This window comes from Ranitomeya imitator, chromosome 4 (genome assembly GCF_032444005.1).
Source record: "Ranitomeya imitator isolate aRanImi1 chromosome 4, aRanImi1.pri, whole genome shotgun sequence".
Classification (NCBI taxonomy): Eukaryota; Metazoa; Chordata; class Amphibia; order Anura; family Dendrobatidae; genus Ranitomeya; species Ranitomeya imitator.
The window spans coordinates 509,410,982-509,427,069 of record NC_091285.1 but is presented as its reverse complement, the minus strand read 5'-3'; the positions used below and the strand labels follow the sequence as shown (position 1 = coordinate 509,427,069).

Genomic DNA, 16,088 nt, shown 5'->3' with positions numbered 1-16,088 from the left:
AAAAGGATTCCCAATGAGCTGCGTATTGACACAAAACACAAACTAAAATCTCTTCAGTAAGACTTATGGTATATTTCCAAGAGTGAACACAGAAGATCTTCTGATTTTTTCTCTAAAATTTTTATTCTCATGGTGTTGAGAAAATCAGCAAAAAAAAAGCCCATTTGCAACACCAGCACAATCATATCTCATACAACGACTTGCAAAGTTTCTGCCCATTACAATGGTAAAAATACAGCACATGGATTGCATTTGTACGCTGTGTGATTGTCACAAACACACTGACAATTGACAATTTTGATCTGTGACTTAGGACAGAGTCCAGAAAAAAGGGGGAAAACACAGGCACGTGAGCACTATAGACTATAATGGGTATGTGATCTATCCATGAAAAAGGTCAGCAGAACACATACGTGAAAAACAGACTTCTAAATTGGCCCTATGTGGTGTAAGAGTCATGGAAAGCTGGTTAGGGACATTTAAAAAAAAAAAAAAAAAAAAAAAAACATCTTTTTACTTCCCAGCAACAATGAATGCAAATTTCTGAATTTACATGCGCACACTGAATTAAGTGCCTGCTGAGAGTGTTTTAGTGCAGTGGTTTGTAAAATCTCCCCCCTCCTTAACCCCCAATATATAGAACTCAAGTGCTTCTTTCACATGTGGTTTCAACAGAAGCGACTACAGGAACATTTCCTGGAACAGATTCTTTGAATACGATGCCCATCATAAAAACTGCATGCACAAACATGGGGGAATAAGCAGTGTAAGCCGTGCTGAGCCACTCTCCAGCATAAACCAACACCTGGGCTGTGACCTGTAGCTTTGCAACAGCTAGAGGGTCACAGGTTGGAGACCACTATGGTTAAAGGGAACCTGTCAGCAGGATTGTGCACAGTAACCCACACACAGTGTCAGGTCAGCGCCATTATACTGATTGAAATTATACCTTTGTTGATGAAATCAGTCTTGTGGTTGTTTAATCTTTGTTTTCAATTCTGAGTTAATGATATGCTTGTGCTCCATGGTGGGTCTGTGGGGGGAGGGGGTCTTCATGTGGTGCTCTGATTAGCTGTTCATGTGTATGGCTTCTGACAGGTCACTGATCCCTCAGTGATCAGTGCAGGTGCCACTGCATGCCTGCAGGAGGGTTTTTTGACTCCCCAAGATATAAATATAATATTACATAGTAACATAGTAACATAGTTAGTAAGGCCGAAAAAAGACATTTGTCCATCCAGTTCAGCCTATATTCCATCATAATAAATCCCCAGATCTACGTCCTTCTACAGAACCTAATAATTGTATGATACAATATTGTTCTGCTCCAGGAAGACATCCAGGCCTCTCTTGAACCCCTCGACTGAGTTCGCCATCACCACCTCCTCAGGCAAGCAATTCCAGATTCTCACTGCCCTAACAGTAAAGAATCCTCTTCTATGTTGGTGGAAAAACCTTCTCTCCTCCAGACGCAAAGAATGCCCCCTTGTGCCCGTCACCTTCCTTGGTATAAACAGATCCTCAGCGAGATATTTGTATTGTCCCCTTATATACTTATACATGGTTATTAGATCGCCCCTCAGTCGTCTTTTTTCTAGACTAAATAATCCTAATTTCGCTAATCTATCTGGGTATTGTAGTTCTCCCATCCCCTTTATTAATTTTGTTGCCCTCCTTATGTGCCCTCCTCATTATGTAAACTAGGGGGCAGGTCAGTGAGGGATCAGTGTCCTGTCAGCAGTCTGCATTATGAATACCTAAGCAGAGCCCCACATGAAGACCCCCACACACCCACCATGGAGCACAAGCATATCATTAACTCAAAACTGAAAATAAAGATTACACAACAACCACAAGACGGATTTCATCACCCAAGGTATCATTTCAATCACCGTTCGACGGTATATCGTCCTACACTCACGTTGCTGAGAACAAATGGCAGCCTATGTATACTGATTAGTGATGAGTGAGTGTCCTCAGTATTTTTTAGTGCTCGGAGATTTAGTTTTCGTCGCTGCAGCTGAATGATTTACAGCTACTAGACAGCTTGATTACATGTGGGGATTCCCTAGCAACCAGGCAAGCCCCACATGTACTCAGCCTGGCTAGCAGCTATAAATCATGCAACTGTCAACAAAAACTAAATCTCTGAGCAGTTATAAATACTCAGACACCACATGAGCATGCTCGGGAAAACCCAAGCAACGAGAACACTCGCTCATCACGAATACTGATCGATTTACAGACCCTTCAGTGGGCATCGTTAACAGCAGTTGGTCTGTGTAATCCAGCTAATAAACTACCTCTGATTGGCAAACATTTACCGGATGGAGGTCATTCAATGCCTTAACTCGGTAAATATAAACCAACCTGAAAGGCAACCTGTCACTGGATTCATGCTGTTCAAACTGCAGGCAGCATGGATCAGAGCCGGGATGCACAATTGCAGCCAGGTATATGTTTAGCTGAAATGTTCAGTTTTTTCTGACAAAATAGTTAGAAGGCCGATGTTTCCTTAGGTTTCCTTGACAGTGTGCATACATGTGAGACCTATCGGTCACCTGGAGCTCCGACATTGGGAATAAAATACACAGGGCTGAGATCGTACAACCAAGATCTGATTCATGTTGCCTGTGGTTTGGACAGCAAACGTAGACTAGGTAGAAGGTTTAACCTACCTGCAAATGGGGGGGTTTTATGAGGAGGTCAAAAAAAGTTGTGTTTTTGAATGGTAAGCACTTCAGGAAACACCATTTCTTCAGAGAGTTTCCTATTTCCTGGAGTGCTTGTAAAGAGTTTTTGCAGCATTTTGGAAGTTTTTTCCTTGAAGCAATATTTTGCAGCTATACCCTGGAGTAGATTCCATCAGAAGCTGCTTCAAAAGAAGTGACATGCACCCTTTTGCCCGCCTGGGGCTTCTCTACATGTGAGCATACCTCTGCCATGTGCATACTCCAAAAACACCATCAGATGAGCCAGGACATACGACCATGTGTGCATTCAAACCATTTTAAACTAAAAAAAGGCTTTCTATCCATGTGGTCATCGGAGTAACCTACATAATGATGAATAATGAAGTGTTTACACTTTGAAAAGTCACCAATTTCTTTTGCATAATGCAGAGTGGTACAAAAATATAGCTATAGCTGCTGTTTTCATGCAAGTTTCAGGTAGTTCCTCCAAACTGGGCGAAGATAGGTAGGAGCTTTGGTAGGGCATAACTCCAAAAAAACGTTACTCCAGTGCCTGACTTAAGAAACATTTCTAGCAAGGCGTACGGAGACACGCTCACTGATCAGATGTACCAAGTTCATTGAGAGGCATGCAACTGTTAATGAATTTAACGCATCTTATCCGAGCCCGGCCCTCATTAAAGACTTGAGTGTGAAATGCCAGTCTTAATAAATCAGGGCCCACGTGTCCTTAAAGCATTCAAAGAAGTGAAAATTATAAGCACGCTATTAGCAAATTATGCCACTAGAGTAGCCAACTGAATATTTGTTTTTTTAGTTGCCCATCATCTGGAACTTCTATGGATATGAAGACCTGAAACTAAAAGGCTACATTCAATGGCTTAAAAAGGCCTAAACATAAGGATGACACATTTATATACATGTCATTTTTAACATTTTAAAAAGTACAAAAAGGAAAATGGGCCGATGCAAAAGTTTGGGCACCCTACATGGTTAGTACCTAGTAGAACCTCCTTTTGTAAGTGTTAAAGATTTGTAGCCAGCCAAGAATCTTTCAGTTCTTGTTTGAGGAATTTTCATCCATTCTTCCTTGGAAAAAATTCTTCTAGTTCTGTGATTCCTGGGTCACATTGCATGCACTGCTACTTTCAAGTGTAGCCACATGTTTTCAATAATGTTCAGATCAGGGGACTGTGAGGGCCACTGTAAAACCTTCAGCTTGCGCCTGTTGAGGTAGTCTATGGTGGATTTTGACATGTGTTTAGGATCATTATTAGTGATGAGCAAGCCCGAGTAACGTTATCTGAGCATGCTCGGTATTATCCAAGTATCTGGTAAAAAATGGCAAAACTGGAGAGACAAAAAGCGCAAATAGGGTCTTAACTGATAAGTGGTACCAAATATTATAGATACGCAAACCTGATAGGGTTGTGACAGTCACAATTCCTACAGAAACATGTAAAGGTTGCAGCAGGACCACCAAGCAGATACCTTACAATAAATGATCATCATGGTTTAGTCCTGATGAAAAGGTGCGATATCCCTGAAACGTGTAGGCAAAATAAACCGCATTCCTGCTTCACCTTTATGTGTGATCGTATCTTTAAACCTTGGGCAGCGCGAGCTCTGAATCACCATATTTCTCAATCACTGCATCCACATATCGTGGGTGTGATTGAATAGTATATTCAAGTCCTGGAGGCTGCATGTTTTGCTGCTGTTAGACACCCACAACACATTAATCCACCCTCATGCTTAATGGTTGGTGAGATATTCTTTTCCTGAAATTCTGTGCTTTTTTCTCCACACACACCTTTGATAGTTTTGGTCAAAGACTTCTATTTTAACCTCATCGGTCCACAAAACTGGTTCCCAAAATTCATCAGGCTTGTTTAGATGTTCTTTTGCATACTTCTGATGCTGAATTTTATGGTGAGGACGCAGGAGAGGTTTTCTTCTGATGACTCATGAACGCCATATTTGTTTTACTGTTCAGAGACACCTTCACAATGTACCACAACTCCATACTCTGCTAAACCTTTCTGAATGTCTTTTGCAGTCATAGAGGGGCTCCAATTTGCATTATAGCAATCATATGAGCAGCTGTCACTCATTTTGCTTGGTCTTCCAGGCCTTATCTTGACCTCCACTGTTCCTGTTAACTGCATTTCTTAATTACATTTCGAACTGAGGAATAGGCAACTTTAAAATGCTTTGCTATCTTCTTATAGCCTTCTTCTGCCTTGTGAGAGTCCACCATTTTCATTTTCAGAGTGCTAGGCAGCTGCTTAGAAGAACCCATGGCTGCTGTTTTTTGGCACAAGGTTTGAGGCTGGGTTTTTATAAAGCTGGGAAATTTGCATCACCTGACTTTCCTAATGACAGTGAACAAGCCATAACCCTATCATGCTTATTAAAGGGGTTGTCCAATTAAAAACCCATGAGTCTGCAGTCACTCCGTGGGGCTGCAGACTTATGATTCTGCCCAGCGAATGCACCGGTTTCAGATACTGGAACTTGTATAGAGCCGAGGCCATGCCAGTTTGGTGATGCAGATGGCCAATGGGGGTGTCCAACTGGAGGGAGCTGCCTTGCTCCACATAATTGCATGGAAAGCAAGGCCGCGCCCACTGGCCAGGGGTATGTATAACCAGGGCTGTGGAGTCCGTAAGCCAGACATCCAACTCAGACTCCTCAATTTCCATGACACAGGCTCCGACTCCATCACTCTGTGTATAACGCACACAAACCCTCCAGTCCAGTGTCCGAAACCAGCAAATCCCTGCAGTGCAGTGAGGGGGATTTATAAGTCTGCAGTCACACAGAGTGACTGCAGACTTAAGGTACTGTCACACTAGACGATATCGCTAGCGATCCGTGACGTTGCAGCGTCCTCGCTAGCGATATCGTCCAGTGTGACAGGCAGCAGCGACCAGGCCCCTGCTGGGAGATCGCTGGTCGGGGAAGAAAGTCCAGAACTTTATTTCGTCGCTGGACTCCCCGTAGACATCGCTGAATCGGCGTGTGTGACACCGATTCAGCGATGTCTTTGCTGGTAACCAGGGTAAACATCGGGTAACTAAGCGCAGGGCCGCGCTTAGTAACCCGATGTTTACCCTGGTTACCATCCTAAAAGTAAAAAAACAAACAGTACATACTTACCTACAGCCGTCTGTCCTCCAGCGCTGTGCTCTGCTCTCCTCCTGCTCTGGCTGTGAGCGTCGGTCAGCCGGAAAGCAGAGCGGTGACGTCACCGCTCTGCTTTCTGGCTGCCCGGCGCTCACAGCCAGACCAGAGAAGCAGAGCGCCGAGGACAGACAGCGGTAGGTAAGTATGTAGCGTTTGTTTTTTTACTTTTTAGGATGGTAACCAGGGTAAACATCGGGTTACTAAGCGCGGCCCTGCGCTTAGTTACCCGATGTTTACCCTGGTTACCGGGGACCTCGGGATCGTTGGTCGCTGGAGAGCCGTCTGTGTGACAGCTCTCCAGCGACCAAACAGCGACGCTGCAGCGATCCGGATCGTTGTCGGTATCGCTGCAGCGTCGCTATGTGTGAAGGTACCTTTATCGGTTATGACCAGACAACCCCTTTAAGCTCTGAAAACTTGGTCAAAGTTATCTGCGAAATAGAACAAAGACAAGCTCACCATGGTCAACATCCTGAGGAACTCAGAGCACGGAACCGCTGTGTCAGGGTGTGTAGTAACCAAAAGAAATGGAGAGTCCAGCTCAACGAGGTAGTGAAAAAAAAAAAACACATTTTCTTTTTCTAGTGAATAATGTGCTCAATAGAGGAAAAAACATCAGCGCAGACCATGAATAAAATGCGATATCAACACGTTTCTGGTGACCATTCTCTTAATCATGATTAACGGTGCCTGGTAACCAGAAACGTGTTGATATCGCATTTTATTCACTGTCTACGCTGATATTTTACCCTCTATTGAGCACATTTTCTAGTGAATAAAGAAAAGTGTTTTTTCACTGCCTCGTTGAGCTGGATTCTCCATTTCCAAAGTTATCTGTGCATTTTTTTAACATGTAAACCATGACTTTTTTTTCCTAAAATACAAAGGAAATGTGCATCTTTAACGGCAACGCTTTTCGAGATCATTTCATCTTCAACTTGCTTAACTGTTCTTCACAATAACAGTAATTTTGACCAGGGGTGCCCAAACTTTTATATGCCACTATCTATATAGGGAAAATAAAAGGAGAGCAACTAAGTTTAGTGACAAGGACAGAAGCATGCAAAAGGAGAAAACCCCTTTGGGCACATTTAGTGGAAGAGCAGATAAATCAGCAGCCTCTGGGCATCACCAGCGCAAACAGAGGGTATGCCAATAATGCCCACATACATTCACTGCAGGCCTGGACTGTGCAAGGCTCCAGCAACCTGAAACATGTCCAAAACGCAACCCTCCCAATTGACAAGCAGAAAGCACTTCATCCAAATGCAAATATGTGCCGTAAGTCCTGGTATTAATGTTACGCCGAGTCCCTACAGAAAGAAGAGCCCTTGCAATGTGCAGGGCACCATCACAGGACAATAAAGCACTTGTCAGTTTTAATCCCCAATGTCTTCTCTAAGCACAGATACTTTTTAGCTGCCAAGGAAAACATCAACCCCAAAAGGTGAAGTGACGTGCCTTAACCCTTAGAGCTCACACTGTCAGCCGGATTCAGCTGCCGGTAAGAGATAATGCCCAGGTAGATGTTGCAGCACGAACAGGAAGCAATAACTGGAGAAGACACGTGCTGGAAGCGGTGGACGTTGGGACTTCATGTTCTACGCTTGCTGGAGGACACAGTTTATTACTATATTGACTACCATATGAAGCCATGACACCGTGCAGGAACAGGAGGACTCAGCCACATAGCCGCGTATAGTGCCTGCCTCCAAGTCAGCCCCCTTCACCGGAGGATCCCAGGGATGACATGCCCCTTCTTGTACAGAACTGCATGGTGCGTGTAACCCCCACCTGAAAGGACCAACATACCTTCTATATATAACTCTGCTTATAAAGCAGCCGGACCACTTCACCGGTGACAGGCTGCAGCACGATTCACAAATTCTCAGGATTCAACATGAAATGACAACGTTCAGCTCTGAGGCTTCATACACATCGGACCCATTCAGGAGATGTACGACGAGGATCTGGTGCCCATACCCTGCCATGGGTCCTTACTGTACTTCTATATACCTCCACCATACAGCACACACAGATTCAGGACACATGTGACATGGATCTGGTGCCCATACCCTGCCATGGGTCCTTACTGTACTTCTATATACCTCCATACAGCACATGGACAGATTCAGGATATATGTGACATGATCTGGTGCCCATACCCTGCCATGGGTCCTTACTGTACTTCTATATACCTCCATACAGCACATGGACAGATTCAGGATATATGTGACATGATCTGGTGCCCATACCCTGCCATGGGTCCTTACTGTACTTCTATATACCTCCATACAGCACATGGACAGATTCAGGATATATGTGACATGATCTGGTGCCCATACCCTGCCATGGGTCCTTACTGTACTTCTATATACCTCCATACAGCACATGGACAGATTCAGGATATATGTGACATGGATCTGGTGCCCATACCCTGCCATGGGGGTCCTTACTGTTCTTCTATATACCTCCAACATACAGAACATGGACAGGATCAAAAGATGTATGACATGGATCTGGTGTCCATACCCTGCCATGGGTCCTTACTGTACTTCTATATACCTCCACCATACAGCACACGGACAGATTCAGGACATATGTGACATGGATCCGGTGTCCATAACCTGCCACGGGGTCTTTACTGTTCTTCTATATACCTCCACCATACAGTACCCATACAGGCTATAAATGACAGACGCTGACCATAACCTCTCATGGGTACTGTACTCCTGTGACCCCCCAACATACATGAACACCTTCACCTAGAAGCATTAACTGTCTACATGCCACTGTACCCACAATCTGGGAGCAGTTAGGGCTATGTGTAACAAGTATCACCAGCTTTGATGTCTGTCCACGAGCTCTAGAATGAATATATAATCAGGCCAAGTTTCCATGTGACCGTCAGACTGTGCAATGGCTGCTCCTTCTCTGGTCTTTTAGATGTCTTGTACCTGAAATGCCACCTCTCCTGCTTCTGGAGTAGCACTTCTGCTTCTAGTAGGAGGGGTCCACATCTCAGGGTGCTGCTGACAACAAGACCCCCTCAAGCACTGGCGTGCGACCTGCAGCAGAACAATCACCCAATGGGCCCGCATGCCACACGTACCATCTCCGCACACACCTGGCACTGGATCTGTGGTTTTCATGTCTGATGCCACGTCTGTGCTAATAACAGATGGCATCGGGGGCCACATCCCCAGCCTACCATAAGCATGGCCCTGATACTCCCACGCCACCTCCCGCTGGGAGCAGACATGCCGCTGATCTGTGGTAGTTCCTGCAGCAGGTGTAACCAGCGCCCTACAGCTATGAGCCCCAGGAAGGGCGGTCACCCTGTGTAATCAGCTAGTACAGGACCGCTAGGAGCCGACATCCCGCTGATCTGTGGTAGTTCCTGCAGCAGGTGTAAACAGCGCCCTTCAGCTATGAGCCCCAGGAAGGGCGGTCGCCCTGTGTAATCAGCTAGTACAGGACCGCTGGGAGCAGACATGCCGCTGATCTGTGGTAGTTCCTGCAGCAGGTGTAAACAGCGCCCTTCAGCTATGAGCCCCAGGAAGGGCGGTCGCCCTGTGTAATCAGCTAGTACAGGACCGCTGGGAGCAGACATGCCGCTGATCTGTGGTAGCTCCTGCAGCAGGTGTAACCAGCGCCCTACAGCTATGAGCCCCAGGAAGGGCGGTCACCCTGTGTAATCAGCTAGTACAGGACCACTGGGAGAAGACATGCCGCTGATCTGTGGTGGTTACTGCAGCAGGTGTAAACAGCGCCCTACAGCTATGAGCCCCAGGAAGGGCGGTCACCCTGTGTAATCAGCTAGTACAGGACCACTGGGAGAAGACATGCCGCTGATCTGTGGTGGTTACTGCAGCAGGTGTAAACAGCGCCCTACAGCTATGAGCCCCAGGAAGGGCGGTCACCCTGTATAATCAGCTAGTACAGGACCACTGGGAGAAGACATGCCGCTGATCTGTGGTAGTTCCGGCAGCAGGTGTAAACAGCGCCCTATAGCTATGAGCCCCAGGAAGGGCGGTCACCCTGTGTAATCAGCTAGTACAGGACCACTGGGAGAAGACATGCCGCTGATCTGTGGTGGTTACTGCAGCAGGTGTAAACAGCGCCCTACAGCTATGAGCCCCAGGAAGGGCGGTCACCCTGTGTAATCAGCTAGTACAGGACCACTGGGAGCAGACATGCCGCTGATCTGTGGTGGTTACTGCAGCAGGTGTAAACAGCGCCCTATAGCTATGAGCCCCAGGACACTATATGGGCACCTTGCCCTGGGTGAGGGGCTGACACTCTGCCCACATGGCCGCTGTCCTCAGGATACACTGGAGGAGGCAGAGCAGGCAGCGGCCATCACCCAGGGCTGCAGACTATCAGCAGTGTCCCAGGCTCCTGAGCGCTGCACTATGGCGGGCTGTCACTCCACCCCGGTATCACGCCGCCCGCCCGCGGCCTGTGCCCCGCTGCTCACCATTCTCTTCACCATGCAGGCAGGCCTCCTCCGGGACGTTCAGCCATCTATTGGAAATGTCTTGTGTGGGGAACGTTCCCTTGGCTGATCGAAGAGCGCGCCCAGCAGCCGTCTCCGCTCCGGACTCAGCGGAGGATGAGTCTTTCATAATGGAGCTACCACTCCGGACTGACGGGGTAGGAGGAGGACTGCGAGCTCCCGGCTATCAGTCACGTGACAGCGTGACGTCAGGCGTCGTAGGACCGCGCAGCGTGGCGTAAGGAGATCACAGGGCAACGGCAGCGAGCGCGGAGGAATGTCGCCCCTAGAGGAGGGGCCATGACGGACGTGGGCGTGGCGAGGAGTAAGCGGCTGGTGCACTTAGTACTATGAGCTGAGAGCCTCAGTGCAGAGGAGGACGTCACACCGGCCCGGTGAGCTGCTGTGTCCGCTGCAGGCGCTGCTCTCTGACAAGGTGCCGGCACTGTCCGCTGCAGGCTCTGCTCCCCGACACGGTGTCGGCACTGTCCGCTGCAGGCTCTGCTCCCCGACACGGTGTCGGCACTGTCCGCTGCAGGCTCTGCTCCCCGACACGGTGTCGGCACTGTCCGCTGCAGGCTCTGCTCTCTGACACGGTGTCGGCACTGTCCGCTGCAGGCTCTGCTCACTGACACGGTGCCGGAACTGTCCGCTGCAGGCGCTGCTCTCTGACACGGTGTCGGCACTGTCCGCTGCAGGCGCTGCTCTCTGACGCGGTGTCGGCACTGTCCGCTGCAGGCGCTGCTCTCTGACACGGTGTCGGCACTGTCCGCTGCAGGCTCTGCTCACTGACACGGTGCCGGAACTGTCCGCTGCAGGCGCTGCTCTCTGACACGGTGTCGGCACTGTCCGCTGCAGGCTCTGCTCACTGACAAGGTGTCGGCACTGTCCGCTGCAGGCTCTGCTCACTGACACGGTGCCGGAACTGTCCGCTGCAGGCTCTGCTCTCTGACAAGGTGCCGGCACTGTCCGCTGCAGGCGCTGCTCTCTGACGCGGTGCCGGCACTGTCCGCTGCAGGCGCTGCTCTCTGACACGGTGTCGGCACTGTCCGCTGCAGGCTCTGCTCACTGACAAGGTGTCGGCACTGTCCGCTGCAGGCTCTGCTCACTGACACGGTGCCGGAACTGTCCGCTGCAGGCTCTGCTCTCTGACAAGGTGCCGGCACTGTCCGCTGCAGGCGCTGCTCTCTGACGCGGTGCCGGCACTGTCCGCTGCAGGCGCTGCTCTCTGACGCGGTGTCGGCACTGTCCGCTGCAGGCTCTGCTCACTGACAAGGTGTCGGCACTGTCCGCTGCAGGCTCTGCTCACTGACACGGTGCCGGAACTGTCCGCTGCAGGCTCTGCTCTCTGACAAGGTGCCGGCACTGTCCGCTGCAGGCGCTGCTCTCTGACACGGTGTCGGCACTGTCCGCTGCAGGCGCTGCTCACTGACGCGGTGTCGGCACTGTCCGCTGCAGGCGCTGCTCACTGACGCGGTGTCGGCACTGTCCGCTGCAGGCGCTGCTCTCTGACACGGTGTCGGCACTGTCCGCTGCAGGCTCTGCTCACTGACACGGTGCCGGAACTGTCCGCTGCAGGCGCTGCTCTCTGACACGGTGTCGGCACTGTCCGCTGCAGGCTCTGCTCACTGACAAGGTGTCGGCACTGTCCGCTGCAGGCTCTGCTCACTGACACGGTGCCGGAACTGTCCGCTGCAGGCTCTGCTCTCTGACAAGGTGCCGGCACTGTCCGCTGCAGGCGCTGCTCTCTGACGCGGTGCCGGCACTGTCCGCTGCAGGCGCTGCTCTCTGACACGGTGTCGGCACTGTCCGCTGCAGGCTCTGCTCACTGACAAGGTGTCGGCACTGTCCGCTGCAGGCTCTGCTCACTGACACGGTGCCGGAACTGTCCGCTGCAGGCTCTGCTCTCTGACAAGGTGCCGGCACTGTCCGCTGCAGGCGCTGCTCTCTGACGCGGTGCCGGCACTGTCCGCTGCAGGCGCTGCTCTCTGACGCGGTGTCGGCACTGTCCGCTGCAGGCTCTGCTCACTGACAAGGTGTCGGCACTGTCCGCTGCAGGCGCTGCTCTCTGACACGGTGCCGGAACTGTCCGCTGCAGGCGCTGCTCTCTGACACGGTGTCGGCACTGTCCGCTGCAGGCTCTGCTCACTGACAAGGTGTCGGCACTGTCCGCTGCAGGCTCTGCTCACTGACACGGTGCCGGAACTGTCCGCTGCAGGCTCTGCTCTCTGACAAGGTGCCGGCACTGTCCGCTGCAGGCGCTGCTCTCTGACGCGGTGCCGGCACTGTCCGCTGCAGGCGCTGCTCTCTGACAAGGTGCCGGCACTGTCCGCTGCAGGCTCTGCTCACTGACACGGTGCCGACACTGTCCGCTGCAGGCGCTCCTCTCTGACACGGTATCAGCACTGTCCGCTGCAGACGCTGCTCTCTGACACGGTGCCGACACTGTCCGCTGCAGGCGCTGCTCTCTGACAAGGTGTCGGAACTGTCCGCTGCAGGCGCTGCTCTCTGACACGGTGCCGGCACTGTCCGCTGCTGGCGCTGCTCTCTGACACGGTGCCGGCACTGTCCGCTGCAGGCGCTGCTCTCTGACACGGTGCCGGCACTGTCCGCTGCAGGCGCTGCTCTCTGACACGGTGCCGGCACTGTCCGCTGCAGGCGCTGCTCACTGACACGGTATCGGCCCAGACTCCATCCCAGCTCCGCCTCCACCCCTCGAACTGTTCACAGTCCCACTATTCTCTCTTGGAAAAACTCCACTTCTCAAGGGCTCTTTTCCATTTGCGAGAAACACGTCCGTGTCTCGCATGTGAAAACCAAGCTCTAGCGCCAGCACTCCAGAGTGGAGCATGCAGCCGCATAGCAACACATGGAGCTGCACGCTCTGCTCCCATGTGGTGGCGCAAGAGCTTGTTTTTCACATGCGAGACATGGACGTCTTTCTCGCAAATGGAAAAGAGCCCTAACAGTTCCCATCGCCAGATCACACATATAGCCAGCAGCTTTTGTTTGGGCCAAAAGATTTTTTCTAATCAGCCACCACGACAAGGTAGACTCTTTTGGCCGGGCGCCACCCTACGCTAACCTATTAAAAATTTGTTAATATATGCAATACAATGTAGGTATATTTTTATTTATTTTTCAGTTTTTAAAATGACCAATAATATCACATCCAAAGGAACATATTCCACTACACCATGACCAGACACCATATTACGACCACATAGTGACCTATAATGCCACACACAAGGAACAAATACCGCCACACCATGTCCAGATCACATATTACCACCACATGGTGACCAATAATACCACATACAAGGAACCTGGGGTGGATTAAGGGTAGCCAGGGCCCCGGGCTGTTCAGACACTGTGGGCCCCCCGGTCATGTGACGGGGTCATCATATACCTGAACGAGATTATTCCAGAAAAATAGTTGCTGTGTGAAACTATAAGGGTATGTGCACATGTATTCTGGAGGATTTGTAAAAACCGCAGAGCAAAACCGCTGCAGTTTTTCCTGCGGATTTATCACGGTTTCTACTATGGATTCCGCTGCGGCTTTACACCTGCAGTTTTCTATTGCAACAGGTGTAAAACCACAGCGGAATCCGCACAAAGAATTGACATGCTGCGGAATGTAAACCGCTGTGTTTCCGCGTGTTTTTTTCTGCAGCATGTGCACTGCGGATTTCGTTTCCCATAGGTTAACATGGTACTGTAAACTCACGGGAAACTTCTGCGGATCCGCAGCAAAATCCGCAGCGTGTGCACATACCCTAAGGGTATGTGTCCACGTTCAGGATTGCATCAGGATTTGGTCAGGATTTTATGCAGGTAAAATCCTGACCAAATCTGCACCTGAGGTCACTGGCAGGTCACCTGCGCTGTCCTTGCGTTTTTTCTGCAATGTAAGGACATGCTGCGTTCTAAACGTTTTTGTGGGTATGCCACTTGCGTCTTTTAATGCATAGTGGAGACGGGATTTCATGAACGCCCGCATGGGCCCGCAAGGCAATAAAGGACACGGGCCCGCAAGGCAATAAAGGACACTGACCCTGCGACTCAGACGCAGGTTCAGTGTACCGTCAGAAGCCTGCTGCTGGTGCCCGGGCTCGATGGGCAGATGAAACGGCGCCCGATGCGGGCCCCCTCTGCCCTCCGGCCCCATACGCCAGTCAGGGCAGTAGTGCAGCAGATCCGCAAAAATAATTGACATGGTCCTTTTTTGAATCTGCTGCGTTTTCTGTGGGGATTTTTCCGCACCATTAGCACAGCATTTCTTTTTTGCCATTGATTTACATTGTACTGTAAATCAAGGGAAAGAGGGAGGGTGAAGGGCACCATCAACAATTTAGCCAAAAAGGGGATCTACCCAGAGTATGCCGGTCTGGAATTAAAACTGAGAGAAAGACATACCATGATCTGGTGAACACCAACAATATCTTATATATAATTGTCTAAGGGTCACTTCCGTCTGTCTGTCCTTCTGTCACGGTTATTCATTCGCTGATTGGTCTCGCCAGTTGCCTGTCATGGCTGCCGCGACCAATCAGCGACGGGCACAGTCCGGAAGAAAATGGCCGCTCTTTACTCTCCGCAGTCAATGCCTGTCGCCTGCATACTCCCCTCCGGTCACCGCTAACACAGGGTTAATGCCGGCGGTAATGGACCGCGTTATGCCGCGGGTAACGCACTCCGTTACCGCCACTATTAACCCCAATCAGGAGTTGTATGCCAAAATCATCAGTATTAAAACAATAAAAGACCTGACAAATTTCAGTTGGTGGATAATGAATCTATAATATATGAAAGTTTAATTGTAATCATTACATTATGGTAAATAATGAAATTTAACACTATATGCTAATTTTTTGAGAAGGACCTGTATAAACTAGCTATTGAACCCGTTCTACGCCCGGGTGATGAGCATTTATATTGGTATATGGTCTCCATCCTGGTATGTGCGGCTCCCATCTTGCTCCCCCATCCTGTCATGTGCTGCTCCATCCTGCGTCCCCATCCTGTCATGTGCTGCTCCATCCTGTGTCCCCATCGTGTCATGTGCTGCTCCATCCTGCGCCCCATCCTCTCGTGCTGCTCCATCCTGTGTCCCCATGCTGTCATGTGCTGCTCCAACCTGCGTCCCCAACCTGCGTCCCCATCCTGTCATGTGCTCCCATCCTGCGCCCCCCGTCTTGTCATGTGCTCCTCCCATCCTGCCCCCATCCTGTCATGTGGTGCTCCCATCGTGCGCAACCATTCTGTCATGTGCTGTTCCCATCCTGTGCCCCCATTCTGTTGTAATGTGCTGCTCCCATTCTGCCTGTTCCTGTTTACATTTTGCCATATGTTGCTCCCATCTTTCTCTCCCCGGCTGTACTGCCCGAGTGCGGCTGTGCTGAGTGCGGCTGTGCTGAGTGCGGCTGTGCTGAGCGCGGCTGTACTGCCTGAGTGCGGCTATACTGAGAGTGGCCGTACTGCCTGAGTGCGGCTATACTGAGCGCGGCCGTACTGCCTGAGTGCGGCTATACTGAGCGCGGCCGTACTGCCTGAGTGCGGCTATACTGAGCGCGGCCGTACTGCCTGAGTGCGGCTATACTGAGCGCGGCCGTACTGCCTGAGTGCGGCTATACTGAGCGCGGCCGTACTGCCTGAGTGCGGCTATACTGAGCGCGGCCGTACTGCCTGAGTGCGGCTATACTGAG

At 50.4% G+C, this 16,088-nt stretch overlaps 1 protein-coding gene across 2 annotated transcripts in view; it reads right to left on the bottom strand.

Annotated features, from left to right (window-relative positions):
- TRPM7 (transient receptor potential cation channel subfamily M member 7) overlaps positions 1–10,532 on the bottom strand; it is a 208,753-nt gene extending 198,221 nt beyond the window's left edge. Inside the window, exon 1 of one of the 2 annotated variants that reach the window (XM_069766069.1) lies at positions 10,363–10,532. In XM_069766069.1, coding sequence (XP_069622170.1) covers positions 10,363–10,377 — 15 coding nt within the window. In that variant the 5' untranslated portion in view covers positions 10,378–10,532. The remainder of the gene's footprint in view (positions 1–10,362) is intronic. The other variant, XM_069766068.1, reaches the window with a different exon arrangement.
- Positions 10,533–16,088: the final 5,556 nt, after the last annotated feature.